Source organism: Podarcis liolepis (genome assembly GCF_965112155.1).
Source record: "Podarcis liolepis genome assembly, chromosome: 17".
Lineage (NCBI taxonomy): Eukaryota > Metazoa > Chordata > Lepidosauria > Squamata > Lacertidae > Podarcis > Podarcis liolepis.
In genome coordinates, this window is record NC_139571.1 from 21,608,665 (window position 1) to 21,626,299 (window position 17,635).

At 44.9% G+C, this 17,635-nt stretch overlaps 2 protein-coding genes across 2 annotated transcripts in view; one reads left to right on the forward strand and one right to left on the reverse strand.

Annotated features, from left to right (window-relative positions):
- The window catches only part of RIGI (RNA sensor RIG-I), a 29,491-nt gene extending 27,086 nt beyond the window's left edge, over positions 1-2,405 (forward strand). Inside the window, exon 18 of the mRNA XM_083482248.1 lies at positions 996-2,405. Coding sequence (XP_083338374.1) covers positions 996-1,295 — 300 coding nt within the window. The 3' untranslated portion in view covers positions 1,296-2,405. The remainder of the gene's footprint in view (positions 1-995) is intronic.
- Positions 2,406-3,481: 1,076 nt separating this feature from the next.
- The window catches only part of ACO1 (aconitase 1), a 52,766-nt gene continuing 38,612 nt past the window's right edge, over positions 3,482-17,635 (reverse strand). The window contains exons 13-21 of the mRNA XM_083482255.1: positions 16,924-17,008; positions 15,872-16,028; positions 14,319-14,443; positions 12,890-12,994; positions 11,121-11,263; positions 10,173-10,320; positions 8,745-8,867; positions 6,687-6,872; positions 3,482-4,114 (exon numbers count right to left, since the gene is read on the reverse strand). Of these exons, the coding sequence (XP_083338381.1) occupies positions 4,001-4,114; positions 6,687-6,872; positions 8,745-8,867; positions 10,173-10,320; positions 11,121-11,263; positions 12,890-12,994; positions 14,319-14,443; positions 15,872-16,028; positions 16,924-17,008 (1,186 nt within the window). The 3' untranslated portion in view covers positions 3,482-4,000. The remainder of the gene's footprint in view (positions 4,115-6,686; positions 6,873-8,744; positions 8,868-10,172; positions 10,321-11,120; positions 11,264-12,889; positions 12,995-14,318; positions 14,444-15,871; positions 16,029-16,923; positions 17,009-17,635) is intronic.

Consider the following 17,635-nt stretch of genomic DNA (forward strand, 5'->3'; position numbering starts at 1 on the left):
AAAAGTTTGGTAGTTATTTTTCTCTTTGACATCTGGTGGGAGGGTGTTCCACAGGGCGGGCGCCACTACCGAGAAGGCCCTCAGAAGTGGCCTTGGCAGCCTGCTTAGGAGAACAGAGTGGTGTGTTTGTATGCGCGCACGCACACACACATACACACAAGCCTATTGTGCAAAGGTACTATTGGTTGCTGTGCCCACTTTTGTCTCTAGCCTTGCCAACCTACGCAGCCTGGCCTGTGGACCTCAGGGTGTTGCCCAGAAGGGAATGTAGCTCTTTGGGTGAAAACATTTCCCCACCTTTGTGCAAAGGCAAACCCCGTAAAAATATGGTTGCCATGTTTCAAGAAGTAAAATTCAGTTGTTGAGCTTCTTTTTTCCCCTCTCTTTTTTGGGGGACATTACGAAAACGTTTTTGCTGCTTTTCACTCAAGGTGCAGACTATGCCTGTGTAGAACTAGTCCTTTTTTATTTTTTTAAAGATATTTACTGAGATTTTCAAAATATTACAAACAAGGAAAAAAATAGAAGCAGAAAAGAGTACAAAGGATAAAAATACTTGACAAAATAGGGAAAAAAGAGGGGGGGAAAACCTACCCCTTCCCACTATAAGAAAAAGTTCCAAATGAGGAAAAAAAGAAAAAGACAGAAAAAAAGAAAAAAAGAATGCAAAAATCACAAAACTTTAAAAACATTTTAAAAACAAATTCATTATTTTCAAAACCTTAACTGTCATTACCTTCTTTCTTAGACCTCCTCCTCCTCCCTTTCTTTGTATCCTAGTTATTAATTATCCCAGCAAATCCTTGACCTTATTTCTCTATAATAAAATAAACCTTAAAACTTAAGTCTTATCCTTACCAACTTCTCATAATCATAATATTCTTTCGTAATTCTTTAAACATTCTTTGCGAAAGCCAAGTAATTTCATTCCAACATGAAGAACTAGTCCTAAATCTGGGCCGAATGTTCATGTAACTTGTACGTTTTTCTTCTAGGTAGCTCACCACACTGTCATAGATAAGCACTTCAGGAACCGGTATACAACAAGGCCTCATAGCAAACCCGTCCACTGGGGTCACTTTGAGAAAAAAAGCAAGATATACTGCAGCGATGCCAAATGCCAGCATGACTGGGGCATCGCGGTGAAGTACAAGGCATTTGAGGACATACCCATCATAAAAATCGAGAGCTTTTCGGTATACGACGTGGTCAAGGGGAAGCAGGATTATTTCCGGAAATGGAAAGACGTTAATTTTGCGCTGAAAGAATTTGATATTAAAGAAATGTCCGATTAAAATGCAGAACGGGCCAAGCTACTTGTGGAACCTTTGTTCTGAACGAACAAACAGGCACCTTCCATTTTTACAGCTTTTAAAGGGGAAGGCTAACATTGAGTGCATTTGCTGTTAATAGCATTAAACTCTGCGTTTTATCATTGCAATTACTGTAGAAGCTTCATTTGACGTATTTTGTACTTTAGCGCTCTTATGTGTTAGTCAGCATTGCTTGATCAAATGCCATTCTGCAAAACCTTTTAAAGGAAGGAAGGAAGGAAGGAAGGAAGGAAGGAAGGAAGGGAGAAAGAAAGAAAGAAAGAAAGAAAGAAAGAAAGAAAGAAAGAAAGAAAGAAAGAACAAAAACTTGGTGGGTTGATTGGAATCTTAACGGTATTTACCACGTGCACATTGAAGTTCTTAAATAGATTAAACCTCTCTCCCAGTCACATCTGTCGTGTGTGGCACTCTCTGTGATGGCTTGACAACTTCGTGCACATACTGGAAACTGTAGCTGTTGCCTTACAAAGTTCACACAGAAACATAATATTGCTTACTTTAATTCACCTGTGGAAACAACTCAGAGGCTATTAAGAAAAAGAATAACAAGAAGATTGAAAGATGGGACTGGTGAACACTAAAAGCAGCAGAAATATGAGATGATTGGACCCTACTGAACTCGAAGCATGGGAACTCCCAACAAAAAATTATAATTTGGCAAAATATTTGGACTTTATGATATGTATTGGTAAAATTTGGAATAATTAATGTGATATGATTGGATTGTTAAATGGAAAACTTAATAAAAATTATTATTATTTTTAAAGAGGAAACTGTAGCTGTTGCAGCTGTTAGGAAGATAATGTTGTGATTATATCTGCATTTTCTTCTTCCAGTAAGGGCAAGGAGGCATAAATGATGGTACAGCTTTTGTTTGTAACTAGTCCATAATAAGGTAGGTTGGATTCCAAGGCAGCGAACAACCTTGGGCAAAAAACATTAACTCATGCATGCAAAAAGGTTTCGAGTTCTCTACGCTCCTTGTTCCAAATGCCGTCCTCGAGCTACTGTCAAGTCTTTCAAATAACAGAAATTCTTAAAAATTAGTTAATTAAAGTCACTTTAAACCCATTCAGTCTGCGGCATGATTATTGCTCCAGGAATGTTAAGCTCTTTGTAGGTAAATGTGCTATCTAGGAGGGATCAGACCAGTCTTAGTATTTCATAGAATCATAGAATTATAGAGTTGGAAGAGACCACAAGGGCCATCGAGTCCAACCCCCTGCCAAGCAGGGGGTTGGACTCGATGGCCCTTGTGGTCTCTTCCAACTCTATAATTCTATTTGTGGTCTCTTCCAACTCTATAATTCTATTTGGCCATTTTGACTTAATGGATCATTCAGAATGCTACTCCTAACCAAAAACATGATTCACTGTACCTTAGGGACTTCTATTTCAACCAAATAACAAATAGATGTTACAACAGGAAGTCTCAAATCCGAAGTACAGTGGTACCTCGGTTTACAAACTTAATCCGTTCCAGAAGTCTGTTCTTAAACCGAGGCACACTTTCCCTAATTAGCCTTCCACCACCAGTGCCCTTCAACCGTTCAGATTCCGTTCGTAGACCGAGGTAAAGTTCACTAACCGGAACACTACTTCCTGTTTTGCGGAGTTGGCATACTGAATAAGTTCGTAAACAAGGCTGTTCTTAAACCGAGGTACCACTGTAAAACTATTTTCTGTCAGGAAATGAATACAGATTTGAGTTGCATTTTGCAATCAGTATGTTTTAGGAGAAATTTAAAAACATTCCGGTCTACCCAGGCATTTGATGGTTGAAAGTCCTGTCCTTGGCACCCCTGAAATTACTAGTTTTAAGAGGAGGTGATTCTTTTTGGAAGGTTTAATTGCATTGCTTTAGTATCAACATGGTTGCTGCGCTAGACTCCTTTGGAGGAAGTTGTGGGATAGATATTTAATAACTATGGCAGCTGTAACATGGATATAAACCCAATTTTCATTGGCACAAAATTGGAAGGGTTTTTTGTGTGTGGAAACACTACTCGTTCAATATCATGCCACTGAAAAACTCTGTTTATATTTTGAACCGGCCTATACACACTGCTTAGTGAACTTAAGCTCAGAAACCAAAATCCACAATATATAAAAACAGGCTTTTAAAAAAGAGAGAGAGGTGGAAACAGTTTTTTTGAAAATAGATTAAATTTTATTATAAATGGTCTTTCATTCTCCCTGCACCTCACACATGATCACAGAAGGAGAGAGCACTCACCCTCTCAGATATAAGAGCTAAGCCATTTAATAATTTTAGCAGTATTAGATTTTCAAGGGAAATGATTAACTCTTTCAACAGATATGAGACCATCATACTTGATAATTTCATCTCTCAGGCACATGGAACAAAAAACAACTGTCTGTTACTATGCGAAATATTGAAGAGGGTAAGCCCTGTGTTAATCAGAATTTCTTATTCTACTCACCCACACAAAATAAGGTACTGGAGGCAGGATGAGGTTCAATGGTGGTCGGGTGGTCAAGGCATCTAGGCTCTCATTCTAATGCTTGTAAAAAAATACCTTGAAACACAACCAACACAGGTTTTAGACAATATTTGTGTAGCTTCCCCACAATTACTGTGAATTTCTCATCACGAAAAGGCAGATTTCATGATAACTGGACAATGGCACAGTCGCATTTTGAGACTAGGCGGCCATTTTGCGAATCATATAGTTCAAGATGCCGCCGTTACGGAAATAGGTGAGCTCCACGTCCGTGTCAAACCTCATGGTGGCTTGGAAGGTTTTCCCTGTATCCAGCTGTTGAAAGGAGAGAGAGAGAGAGGCATATAAAGCATCAGCAAACAGTGCTCATATCTCCCTCTCAAAAGAAAAAAGGTACGTGGGCCACACCACGATTTCAAACCCTTGCCTCTTGCAGCCCAGTTGAGATGTAGCAATCCTAGTTCAGACTGGGAACAAGCTATGTGCCCCCCCCCCCTTGGCCCACCCCTTACATGCCTTGGTTGAGGGCAAAGCAATCCTTTTTCCTTAAGCCAATTTCCATGTTCCAGCTGATTAAAGAAACTAAGCTTGAAAGCTCTGCCAAACCCAGACCCTCCAGGCTCAACGACGATGCCCAACGATGAAGCAACTGCCCAACACGTGATCTAGCTCAGTCGGTAGAGCATGAGACTCTTGATTCCAAGGTCATGGGTTTGAGTCCCACGTTGGGCAAAAAGATTCCCCCCGGGGTCCCTTCCAACTCTACAATTCCATGATTTTACCCATTCGTACTAGGTAAAGGTAAAGGGACCCCTGGCTGTTAGCGCCAGTCATGGATGACTCTGGTGTTGCGGTGCTCATCTCGCTTTACTGGCCGAGGGAGCAGGCATACAGCTTCTGGGTCATGTGGCCAGCATGACTAAGCCACTTCTGGCGAACCAGAGCAGCGCACAGAAATGCTATTTACCTTCCCACCACAGTGGTACCTATTTATCTACTTGCACTTTGACGTGCTTTCGAACTGCTAGGTTGGCAGGAGCAAGGACCAAGCAACGGGAGCTCACCCCATTCGGGGATTCAAACCACCAACCTTCTGATCGGCAAGTCCTAGGCTCTGTGGTTTAACCCACAGCGCCACCCGTGTACTACACCTCCCCAAAATAAATACCGTATTTTTCGCTCTATAACACGCAGATTTTTTCTCCTAAAAAGGAAGGGGAAATGTCTGTGCGTGTTATGCAGCGAATGTGTGGTCCCTGTAGCCGAAAAATAAGGCAAAAATCAAACCGCGCTTCAGGGAGAAGGGAGCTCTGTGAGAGAGAAAGCTGTTGCTTTCCTGCATTCTGCCTCAGGGTCTTACTGCCCACCCTGCTCTGTTTCGTTGCTGTGTTTGCTCAAACGGAACAAAGAGCAGGGAAAGCCCCTCCCCTCCAGGCAAGTAGAGAGGAAAGCAGAGCGTCCGAACAAAGAGCAGGGAAAGCCCCTCCCCTCCAGGCAAGTAGAGGGGAAAGCAGAGCGTCCCTCGCTCTATCCTGTCCCTGCTCCGGAGGGAACAATGTTTGTGAAGGGAAGAGAGATTACAGGTTCGGCTTAAAATTCTGATTTGACTTCCTGCTTTTTGTTTTTGGAGACACACAGCATTCAAATATGCTTTCTTCCATTTAAAAGGATGAAATCCTTAAACAGTGGCTGGCTTGTGTGGGTGGGTGGGGGGAAACTTTTGCCTTCCTTTCCTCACGTTATAGCCCTCTCCTGCATTCTTAGCCTTCTGTGTTTTTCCTTCCCTCCCCACTTAAAATGTGGTTACAAAGCATGGATCCACATGGATCCTCAGGATCTTTGCATTGGGTCACCCCAAATTCACCATCAGAGCACACAGCATGTCCATGGCTACAGCCTGCCCCCCCAAAAAAAATCACACACCCATTGTTGCCTGGGGCTGCAATGGTGCAAAAACGTGGTTACAAAGCATGGATCCACAGGGATCCTCAGGATCTTTGCATTGGGTCAGCCAAAATTCACCATCAGAGCACATAGCATGTCCATGGCTACAGCCTGTCCCCCCCCAAAAAAATCACGCACCCACTGTTGCCTGGGGCTGCAATGGTGCAAAAACGTGGTTACAAAGCATGGATCCACAGGGATTCTCAGGATTTTTGCATTGGGTCACCCCAAATTCACCATCAGATCACATGTCTGTGGCCACAGCATGAATCACAAAAATGATACGTCCACTGTTTCATTCAGAATATTTTTTCCCTTGTTTTCCTCCTCTAAAAACGATGTGCGTGTTATGGTCAGGTGCGTGTTATAGAGCGAAAAATACGGTAATAACAATTTTAAGGCTCCGATCTTTCCGCTCTAGCCTCCATAGTATGAGGAAGCTGTGACTTTTCTGATCAAATAAGGTTAAAGGTAAAGGACTCTTAAGTCCAGTCAAAGGCGATGATGGGGCTGCGGTGCTCATCTCACCTTTGAGTGGAGGGAGCCGGCCCTTGTGCGCAGACAGCTTTCCGGGTCATGTGACTAGAATGACTAAACCACTTCTGCCGCAACGGGACACCATGACGGAAAGCAGAGCACATGGAAACGTCGTTTACCTTCTCACCGCAGTACCTATTTATCTACTTGCACTGGTGTGTTTTTGAACTGTTAGGTTGGCAGGAACTGGGACAGAGCAATGGGAACTCACCTTCCGATCAGCTCAGTGGTTAGACCACAGTGCCACCCGCATCCCTTGATCAAATAAACACAGCACTGTTCATGCGTGATGCAGAAGTGGCAATCAAACTTGTGGGACTTGGGACCCCACTTGGTATACTTTAAGGTGACATGATATCAATGGGCTTATTGCCTACACCACATCGTTGCCCATGGAATCTCTTACTTTGATCTGGATGTTCATTCTGGGCACTATCGACTCGGGAATGATGATTGTGTAGCGTTCCCTCCCCGTCAGCCCAAGACTATCAGCATCCTCGCCAGGCAAATACTGCAGAGGAATCACTCCCATTCCCACAAGATTACTGCGGTGGATCCGCTCGTAGCTCTCTGCGAGGACAGCTTTGATGCCCTGAAAAACACACAAAGAGAGAAAGCACATGGGTAACAACCACGTATGCATTCGATGACTGGCAGATGTAGCCGCTGGGTCTGACGGTGGCCTCTGATGGCTGAGACACTAGTTGGGGACTGGCCCTGAATCCATCAAATAATAATAATTTTTTATTATTATTATTATTATTATTATTATTATTATTATTATTATTATTATATTTATATTTATATTTATATTTATTATTTATTATTTATACCCCGCCCATCTGGCTGGGTCCCCCCAGCCACTCTGAGCAGCCTCCAACAAAACACCAAAATACAATAACCTATTAAACATTAAAAGTTTCTCTAAACAGGGCTGCCTTTAGATGTCTTCTAAAAGTTTGGTAGTTATTTTTCTCTTTGACAACTGGTAGGAGGGCGTTCCACAGGGCGGGTGCCACTACCGAGAAGGCCCTCTGCCTGGTTCCCTGTAACTTGGCTTCTCACAGTGAGGGAACCACTAGAAGGCCCTTGGAGCTGGACCTCAGTGTCTGGGCAGAACGATGGAGGTGGAGACGCTCCTTCAGGTATACTGGACCGAGGCCGTTTAGGGCTTTAAAGGCCAGCACCAACACTTTGAATTGTGCTCGGAAACGTACTGGGAGCCAGTGTAGGTCTTTCAAGACTGGTGTTATATGGTCTCGGTGCCCGCGTCACTAGTCTAGCTGCCGCATTCTGGATTAATTGTAGTTTCTGGGTCACCTTCAAAGGTAGCCCCACATAGAGCACATTGCAGTAGTCCAAGCAAGAGATAACCAGAGCATGCACCACTCTGGCGAGACAGATCCCAGGCTGATTCTCCCTGCCCTTGGAACACCCATTTTGAGGTCTCCTGCATGTTTGAGGGAAGAAGAGAGATTGGACGCGCCCAGCAGGTGCTTAGCTGGCAGGAGGCTTGCCCAGTGCCCCCCCCCCACCCCAAAACTTGCATAAGGGTTTTCATCTTTGTCTTGCTTGGTTAACCTACAGCAGGCATGTCCAACTCCCAAGAGACTGCAATCTACTCCCACTATAAAAAACCGGCAGTGATCTACCCATTAGATTGAGGGTTTTTTTGGGGGGGGGGAGGTTTTACCAAAGTTGTCAAACTTTACCCAGGGGCAGGGTGTCCTAAAGCATGACTGACCTAAAGCATTTGCAAATATATCTTTTTCTTCCAGTTTGTGCATTGTGGCCGATTGCAAAGTTCTCTTGGGTAAAGTTCTCAACAGGCATTTATAAACCAGTTTCCAAAATGCCACTAACTGCCATTATATATTCATTTAACACACACACACACACACCCCAGAATTTAAGATCAAATTTAAATCCAGCCTTGCATTTGCAGAGTTCAAAAAGTTAGTTGGATACTGCAGCTCAAACAAAACTTTTTGTTCCTTATCTTCTCTTTGGCAGCAAGCATTTCAGAACCACGGATAGCAATGAGATACAGTGGACGCTCAGGTTGAGAACGTGATCTGGGCGAGAGGCACATTTGCAACCTGCAGCTTTCACAACCCGCAGCGCAGAGTCTGCACACGCGTAGGTTGTGATGCGGTGCTTCTGCGCATGTGGAAAGCGCGATTTAGTGCTTCTGCGCATGTGCGACCGCCAAAACCTGGAAGTAACCCGTTCCGGTACTTCCGGGTTTCGGCGGGTCTGCAACCCAAAAAAACACAACCTGAAGCATCTGTAACCTGAGGTATGACTGTACTGTTATAGGAAGGTTTAAAGGCTGCCATTTTTCAAAATGCCAAGATCGGATATGGCCAAACTTTGGTGTAATATTTAGCTGTGGGGCATTGCTTGCAGCAGACAGCTGAACACAGGACACCCCCCTTCGCCATCCCAAATGCAGAGCACTCACCAGCAGAAAAGGCCCTTTCGCAGCCCAGTCTCGGGAGCTCCCGGAGCCGTACTCCTTGCCAGCCAGCACGATAAGTGGGAGGCCTGCTTGCTGGTACCTCTCGGAAGCATCAAACACGTCGAGCTGTAAGCACACAGGGCAACTGATGACCATGGGAAGAGCAATGAAACACTGCCCAACACTTTCACGCCTAGAGCAAACTGAGCCTCAAAAATCACCCAGTGATATGGAGGTAAAAATAATGCAATATAAAAATACTGTTCATTGCAGAATTAAGTAGCAGGGTTAAGTCGCGTCACGAAAAGCCAAGAAAGCAAAAGTTATTTGAGGTGCTTAGTTGGCTGTGTGGAACCCTGAACACATAGGCTTTCCCTTCAAAGAGGAGGCACAATTCGAGTCTCCCTCCATGCACCGTGAGGAAACTTTAAAGCACTGATGAGCAACCATGAAGCCTCCACCCAACTTTCGAAGCTACTGCGTTCTTCGATCGCATCAGTTCCTGTATATTCCTGCCCCTTCCTTGACCCTCTCGATTGTGCATTTAGAATAAGGTAAAGGGACCCCTGACTGTTAGGTCCAGTCATGACCAACTCTCGGGTTGCGGTGCTCATCTCGCTTTATTGGCTGAGGGAGCCGGCGTACAACTTCCGGGTCATGTGGCCAGCATGACTAAGCCGCTTCTGGCGAACCAGAGCAGCACACAGAAACGCTGTTTACCTTCCCACCAGAGTGGTACCTATTTATCTACTTGCACTTTGACGTGCTTTTGAACTGCTAGGTTGGCAGAAGCAGAGACTGAGCAATGGGAGCTCACCCCATCGCGGGGATTCTAACCGCTGACCTTCTAATCAGCAAGTCCTAGGCTCTGTGGTTTAACCCACAGCGCCACCTGCGTTTAGAATAGCAACACACTAAAGCCAGAAAGGAACCACTCTCACTTGATTTCCATAACATTAGCTATACTGATCAGCTGTGGTACCCCCCCCCCCAAAAAAACCACCTCTGCATACTTATTTGAATGCTATTCCATCAAACCCAGTGGGTATTATTTCTGAGTTAGCCCATACAGGATTGGGAACATTAATGTGATGCGGCTAAAGTGGAAATTGAACCACAGCGGTCTTTATTCCACACTGGCTAATCCAGAACACATTTTGCATCTGGTTCCACCTCTCCTGGCATGTCCTCCCCACAACAGATTACTCCCCAGGGGTAATGGCCCTCAAGAGAAAAAAAGCTTGCCCACGCCCAGCACTTTTTTTCACCTCTCAGGTGGCTGTCCTTGCCATTTTAAGAGAACGAGACAAGTTTGTGGTGAGTTCCAGCACCCCTTTTTCTAGAAAAATAGCACTGCCTACCCCTGTGTTTAAAACGGGGGGTCATCCTGTTTCAAACAGCCCTGAGGTGGATGCAGACAAGAATACTCACAGTTTCATCGGACGGGAAGTGGATAGTTTGTGGGGCCTGCTTGTTGAGAAATTTGTTCAGCAGGCGTATGTTTGCAAACGTTCCCCTAGCCATGACGGCGTCGTTGCCCCGGCGCGAACCGTACGAGTTGAACTCTCTGGGAGTTAGGCTAGCAAGATGAAAAGAAGGCAATCCTCAGATTTATGAGCTAGAAGGCTGCGCAGTTAACTAAAAGGAACCCGAAACGTTCACTTCTGCAACTTGTGACCAGGGTGACTCAGTTTTGTTATTTCTGGCTTTCAAAAACACCTCCCTCAGCAGCCTGTGCAGACAGTTTAACCCAACATCATCATCATCATAACAATAATAATAATAATTTATTGTTTATACCCCACCCATCTGACTGGGTTTCCCCAGCCACTCTGAGCGGCTTCCAACAAAGTATTAAAATACAGTAGTATGTTAAACATTAAAAGCTTCCCTAAAGGGGGCTGCCTTCAGATGTGGATCAGGGTGCCCTCCCTGGATTTTTGAACCGCGATTTGAACCCGGATCAGCCGATGGCCAGTGTGAAGGGAGGATGGGAGCTGAAGTCCAAAAAGAACCTGGAGTGCCGCACTTATTACGGAACAGAGAAGTCAGTTAAGCGGAATGGGAGGGAAGTGAGGGGGGAATCATAGAACTGTCAAGTTGTAAAGGCCACAGGGAGGTCATCTAATCCAATCCCTTGCAATGCAGGAATCTTTTGCCCAAAGTAGGACTTGAACCCACAACCTTGAGATTAAGAGTCTCATGCTCTACCAACTAAGCTAGGGAAATGATAACACTAGGCCTTTGAACCTCCTGATGTTGAAATACAACTCCTATCATCCTTGCCCATTGGCTATTCTTGCTGGAGCAGATGGATGTTGATCTAAGGACATCTTATCTAAGGACACACACAGAGAGAAGCTTCTATGCTTGACTCACCCTCTGCTGGTTAAATAACGAGCAGCTGGGCTGTTTCTTGCTATGTTCCCAGCAGGAGAGATATGATCCGTGGTCACAGAGTCACCAAGGTTGAGCAGGACGTAGGCGTCAACTATGGATTTCAGTGGCGGGAGCTCCAAAGTCTGAGAGAACACCACACAAAAGTAGTTATTTAAAAACAAACACATGGGTGTGTTTTTCAAGAGTCAGCTGTACAAATTTGCAACTGCTACCTTCACCCAAACTATAAAAAAAACCCTTGATAGGCTTGATCAAATCTGGAAAGCCAAACTAGGTGTGACGGCTCGCTTTCCTGCTCAAGGTGTTTTTCAGAAATATACCATATTTTTCACTCTATAGGACGCACTTTTCCCCCTCCAAAAATGAAGGGGGAAAGTCTGTGCATCCTATGGAGCGAATGCAGGCTTTCGCTGAAGCCTGGAGAGCAAGAGGGGTCGGTGCGCACTGACCCCTGTCACGTTCCAGGCTTCAGGAAGCTATCCGCAAGCCTGCGGAGCCCGGCGGGAACACCCGCTGGGCTCCGCAGGCTTGTGGATAGCTGCCTGCAGCCCGAAGCCCGGGGAGCGCGGCACTGTGCATCCCGGGCTTCGGGGAGCTCTCCGCAAGCCTGCAGAGCCCGGCGGGAGTTCCCGACGGGCTCTCAAGGCTTGCGAATAGCAGCCTGCTGTCCCCAAAGCCAAAACAGCGAGACGGGGCACTGCGCAGCCCTCCGTCTCACTGTTCCAGCTTCGGGATGGCTGCGCAAAGCCTCTGCAGGGCTTCACCCCGCCGCCCTGTGGAGACTACAAAGGATGTCCCTGAAGCCTCAAGCCTTTGGAGTGCAGCTGCGCTCCAAAGGCTTCAGGGATCTTTGAGGCTGGCGGTGGGGGAAAGCAGTGCTTCCCCCCACCGCCAGCCCCACAAGCTCGGGGGGCAGCGGCAAGGCCTGCTCTTGAACTCACCTTGAACGCACCTTGTTTTTGAGGGGGAGAACAAGGGGGGGAATTTTCCCCCTATTCTCCCCCTCCTATGGTCCAGTGCGTCCAATAGAGCGAAAAATACGGTATTTGTGCAGAAAGTGGACAGATGCACCGCCTCTGTTTCGGATGGTTAGGGTGCAAGTGCCATTGCTTATGTAGCCTTTATGGCATTGTCCATAGACAACAGGAAGGTATCAGCAGGAACCTCAAGGTTTGCAGAAAAACAAACCTATCTTTATTGGGGTGCGGAGGGCAGAATGCTATGGGTGGCTCAGTGCGGACTGAGCATGTTGAAAATGCTGACTTGACTGTTGGGGGTTAACAACAGAACATAATGTCTGGAATCTAGAGCAGTAGGACCCCACACGACAACTTTTTGTTGCAGCACTCACTGGAAAGACCGCATTTTTATATTGTTGTAACCTGCCCTGGGAGCTTATGGTGAAGGGCAGGGAAGAAGTAAAATGAATTATGTGGCCTCAGAATGGGGTACTCAACACAGCCTGACTCATGTGCTGTTCTTAAGCATGAGCATAACTACAGAATAGGGCTCTCTTGAGGCATGAGATTTGTACTTAAAAGTGCATTTCAAGGTGAATTTCAGGGCATTCTTGGAGAAAGACAGTCTGCAAGGCTTCTATTATTCTATTCTATTCTATTCTATTCTATTCTATTCTATTCTATTCTATTATTCTATTCTATTCTACTAGCCAACAGGGGGAGAAAGTCCTTCTCAATCTGGCCAGTAAAATCTACCCAAATAAACAAAGGGAAGTGAGACACACTTACCAGATTTTCAAAAAATGGAGGTGATTTAATATATGTGGATTTGGGGTCCCAAGCATATAGCTTGTCTGCTGGAACATCTAATGCATTCCAAGCTTTGTTTACTGTCTGCAAGAGAGAAGAGGAAAAAGTATAGAAAACAAACCTTTATAGGGTGCAACATTTTAAATATATACCTTCCAGTATGTAAAAAGTGGGCTAAACAGGCTCTCTAATACAGGCTGGGAAAACCTGAACCGCAGTTGCCTGGAAATCTGCTTGATAACCCTCAGCAAATACAGCAGAGAGCTAGAATCTTAGGATCACCAAAGCCATTTTGCTGTGAGCTCTGCTTCTGAGGGGCAACTGCTCCTTTGTCACTATTTTTTTCTGGAGGGACTGGAACGCATACTGAGAACTGAGTTTTGCACAATTGAAGGAGTGCAAAGCGCTCTGTCGCCCCAGTGCAACAAATCCATTTTATGAAAGGCGAAACACTACCAGCCTTTTTGCAGGTAGGAAAGTGATGGGGAAATCCATTGTAAAGTGTAGGGTGAGTAATGAGTAATATGAGTAATAAATGAGTAATAGGAAGATGTATGCACAACCCTCAAGCAAATCAGGATGAATGTTCATTGTTGTAAAACTGCCCTGTAAGCAAATCAGAACAGATGCTTAATAAATAAGTCTATTATTTGCATAAGCTTTGTGCAAGCAAATCAGAGTGAATGCTCAATGAACAGATTGTCTGGAGAAGTCTAAAATCCTTTCTCCTATTCAGAATCAGTCCAGCCATTTCTCCCCAGAGATGCCCTCGCCCAAGTAATTAGCAGTAAAAAACACCATCTGGCTGTGCTGGGCTTCCAGAGGGCAAGGATGGTGTTAACAGTTTGCAAGGACGGGCAAAAAATGCCCTACTCAGCAAGAGAACATTAGCTCAATATTGCTCCATGTTTTTTGCTTTCGTTCCTTGAGGCAACCTTGAAGTAAATTAGGGCTGGGGATACTCCCTACTAATAAAGCAAAATAAAAGGAAATGGAAAATCCAAATCCCTCACCATGAACAATTTATTCCTGCGGCTTTCAGAAATCACACACTTTTACACAATTCTGCCATTTTAACTATTTGGGAACATTTATTCTGGGGTTGCTAATGACAGGGAGGAAGAAGGAAGCCCTGTAATACTATAATATTAATGAAAGTCAAAGGAATTTGAAGCCGGAACCCAATCTTGCATTCTGCACCTGTATAATATTTGTTAACAACGCTTTATTGTAGTCCTGGGCAGACATTAACCCGAGGAACCAATCTTCCTACAATTAAAATGGGAATTACATTAAACATCTATACAAAACATTTAGGCAAAGCATGTATTTATAACGTATTTAGAACATCTGCTGAGATCGAAAGCCGTAAATAATGCCAATGCTCTATGTATTAACACCACGTTACCTCTATTTTCTGGTAGACCTCTTTAAACATCCCTGGAATGACATACTGGCGCTCAACAGCTTGGATCTCATCCCTCATAGGCCAAATGTCTCTTAAAAAGATCTTCTTCCCTTGTGCGTTTACACCTGTAAGAAAGTAAAGTACGCAGGCCATAAACTAGGGAGAAAGCATTCAAAAAATGCTGTGTGTACACTGCACACGGCCACTTCAATAAACACCTACATGTCTTGGAAGCTTGATATGGATTTGGCATATGGAAGGTAAACAAGACCCATTAAAACACAGACACTCTTATGGATCCTGACCTTTAAAGTAAATTACATAAAAAGTGCTTCGCAGACTGGAGCCAGAGGACTTGACATATCATCTCTTCCTCTATGTACTTGCCTGTGTCCTGAGATAATAAACAGAGACCTTTCTCAGAGTGCCCCACCAGCTGGGAAACCACAGGTAGTGATGAAGAAAGTGCCTCCTCGGCTCTTGGTACCTGGGTTTTGCTCTCTGATAATATTACTTTGCTGCCTTTTTTATTATTTTTTTAAGTAATTGTTCTGAGCGCTGTTTTTGTGATTTTGGTTTTGTGATTTCGCCTTTTGTTATTTCTTCGCATAGCACCTGGAGAACAGCAGCCACTGAGCAACTAATCAAAGCTGGTTGTTGTTGTTGTTGTTTAGTCATTTAGTTGTGTCCAGCTCTTTGTGACCCCCTGGACAAGAGCACGCCAGGCACTCCTGTCTTCCACTGCCTCCCGCAGTTTGGGCAAACTTATGCTGGTATCTTTGAGAACACTGTCCAACCATCTTGTCCTCTGTCGTCCCCTTCTCCTTGTGCCCTCCATCTTTCCCAACATCAGGGTTTTTTTCAGGGAGTCTTCTCTTCTCATGAGGTGGCCAAAGTCTTGGAGCCTCAGCTTCACGATCTGTCCTTCCAGTGAGCACTCAGGGCTGATTTCCTTAAGAATGGAGAGGTTTGATCTTCTTGCAGTCCATGGGACTCTCAAGAGTCTCCTCCAGCACCAGATTTCAAAAGCATCAATTCTTCGGCTATCAGCCTTCTTTATGGTCCAGCTCTCACTTCCACACATCACTACTGGGAAAACCATAGCTTTAACTATATGGACCTCTGCTTTTTAAGATGCTGTCTAGGTTTGCCATCACCTTTCTCCCAAGGAGCAGGCGTCTTTTAATTTCGTGGCTGCTCTCACCATCTGCAGTGATCATGGAGCCCAAGAAAGTAAAATCTCTCACTGCCTCCATTTCTTCCTCTTCTATTTGCCAGGAGGTGATGGGCCCAGTGGCCATGATCTTTGTTTTTTTGATGTTGAGCTTCAGACCATATTTTTGCTCTCCTCTTTCACCCTCATTAAAAGGTTCTTTAATTCCTCCTCACTTTCTGCCATCAATGTTGTGTCATCTGCATATCTGAGGTTGTTGATATTTCTTCCGGCAATCTTAATTCTGGCTAGGGATTCATCCAGCCCAGTCTTTCGCATGATCAAAGCTGGTAGATACACAAAATTAAAAGGGTTCGTTATTCCCCAAGCGATGCCTTACCTAGAGGTTCCTTCTCAAAGTCAATCCTTATGGTTCCTGCAATGGCATATGCTATTACCAATGGTGGGGAGGCCAGGTAATTGGCACGAGTATTGGGGTGGACACGGCCCTCAAAGTTTCTGTTTCCAGAGAGGACGCCCACAGCTACAAGGTCTCCCTGTGCAGAGAGGAAGAAAGGAACAGGATAACACATTTACAAATTCTACAGCTTCTACCTTCTCACATCTAGAAGACCTGGGAATGGTGAGGGAGAGAGGATATCACTGAGCTGTGCTCACAGTTCCAGGAAATACCCAACAAGGGCTTTCATGAGCTCTGGATCTGAAGCCGAGTAGCGGGATCACAAATACTCAGCTTCCATCAGAGTGAGATTGAAAAATCCCTAGACTAATTGGTCTATTGAACAAAGTCGGATAAATGTAAAATGTAGTAAAACAGACGCTTTCTGAGAACACACAATGTCCACTGCAAAAGCTTTCTATTCTGTTTGCTGAAAGCCACCAGCAATGCATATTTATTTTTTTAAAAAATACAAGTTCCACTGCTATTTCACTTGCACCTAAGTCCTACAGACACAAAACCTGGATGTCTGTCAATTAATTTTTATTACGGTGAAAAGACCAGACAACAAAAATAACAACAACAACAACAATTTGCTTGCTTGTAGCCAAGCAGGTAGCGCGGTGGTGTAAATCACAAAGCCTTGCCGATCAGAAGGTTGGCGGTTTGAATCCCCGCGACAGGGTGAGCTCCCGTTGCTCGGTCCCTGCTCCTGCCAACCTAGCAGTTCGAAAGCACGTCAAAGTGCAAGTAGAGAAATAGGTACCACTCCGGCGGGAAGGTAAACGGCGTTTCCGTGCACTGCTCTGGTTCACCAGAAGTGGCTTAGTCATGCTTGCCACATGACCCAGAAGTTGTCTGCAACCCCAGAGTCGTCCGTGACTGGACTTAACCATCAGGGGTCCCTTTACCTTTTAGCCATTTCTAACCAAAATGGAAGTCTGTATTTGACATCTCTAATAGTGGAATATGGGGCACAAGACTTGACTTACCTGAGTAATGGCTTCGACAACTGGTTCTGGCAGAGGCCCGCTATTGCCAATGCATGTCATACATCCATAACCTACCACATCAAACCTGCAGACAGCATGAAACAGGTTCTGTATTTGATGGATATATACACATATGCATATTAACTATAAAGCATACTGTTTGCCAAAAAAAGAAGAGCACAGTAGGATATGCTTGGGCAGGCAGAACACCTGCAATAGTGCAGTGTTGAATTCCACCCTCTGAGGTCAATGTTTCTACTGGAAAAATCACAACCACTCTATGTGTCCATCTCAGGCCTAGTTTGCATGAATGGAAAATCAGATGGGTCACCGTAAAAAAAATAAATCTCGCCTAGACTCCCTTCACATTACAGGTGGGAGTCGAACGTTCAAGGCATTTTCTAGCCTGCTCTCCTCTCTGATATGCTGCTTTTGTTAAGCACAAGAAAGAGAAGGGAGGTTTTGTGTTGTTTGTTTGTTTAATGAGTATTAATCATGAGACACTTCACTGCATTTGCCACCTCACCTGCCATTTTTATACAGTAGGGCTTAATTATGAATACATCTCAACTGCAGTGAAGATGGTACAGTGGACGTTCGGGTTGCGAACGTGATCCGTGCGGGAAGCACGTTCACAACCCGCCACGTCTGCACACGCACGGGTCGCAATTCAGCGCTTCTGTGCATGTGCAAGCGCCGAAACCCGGAAGTA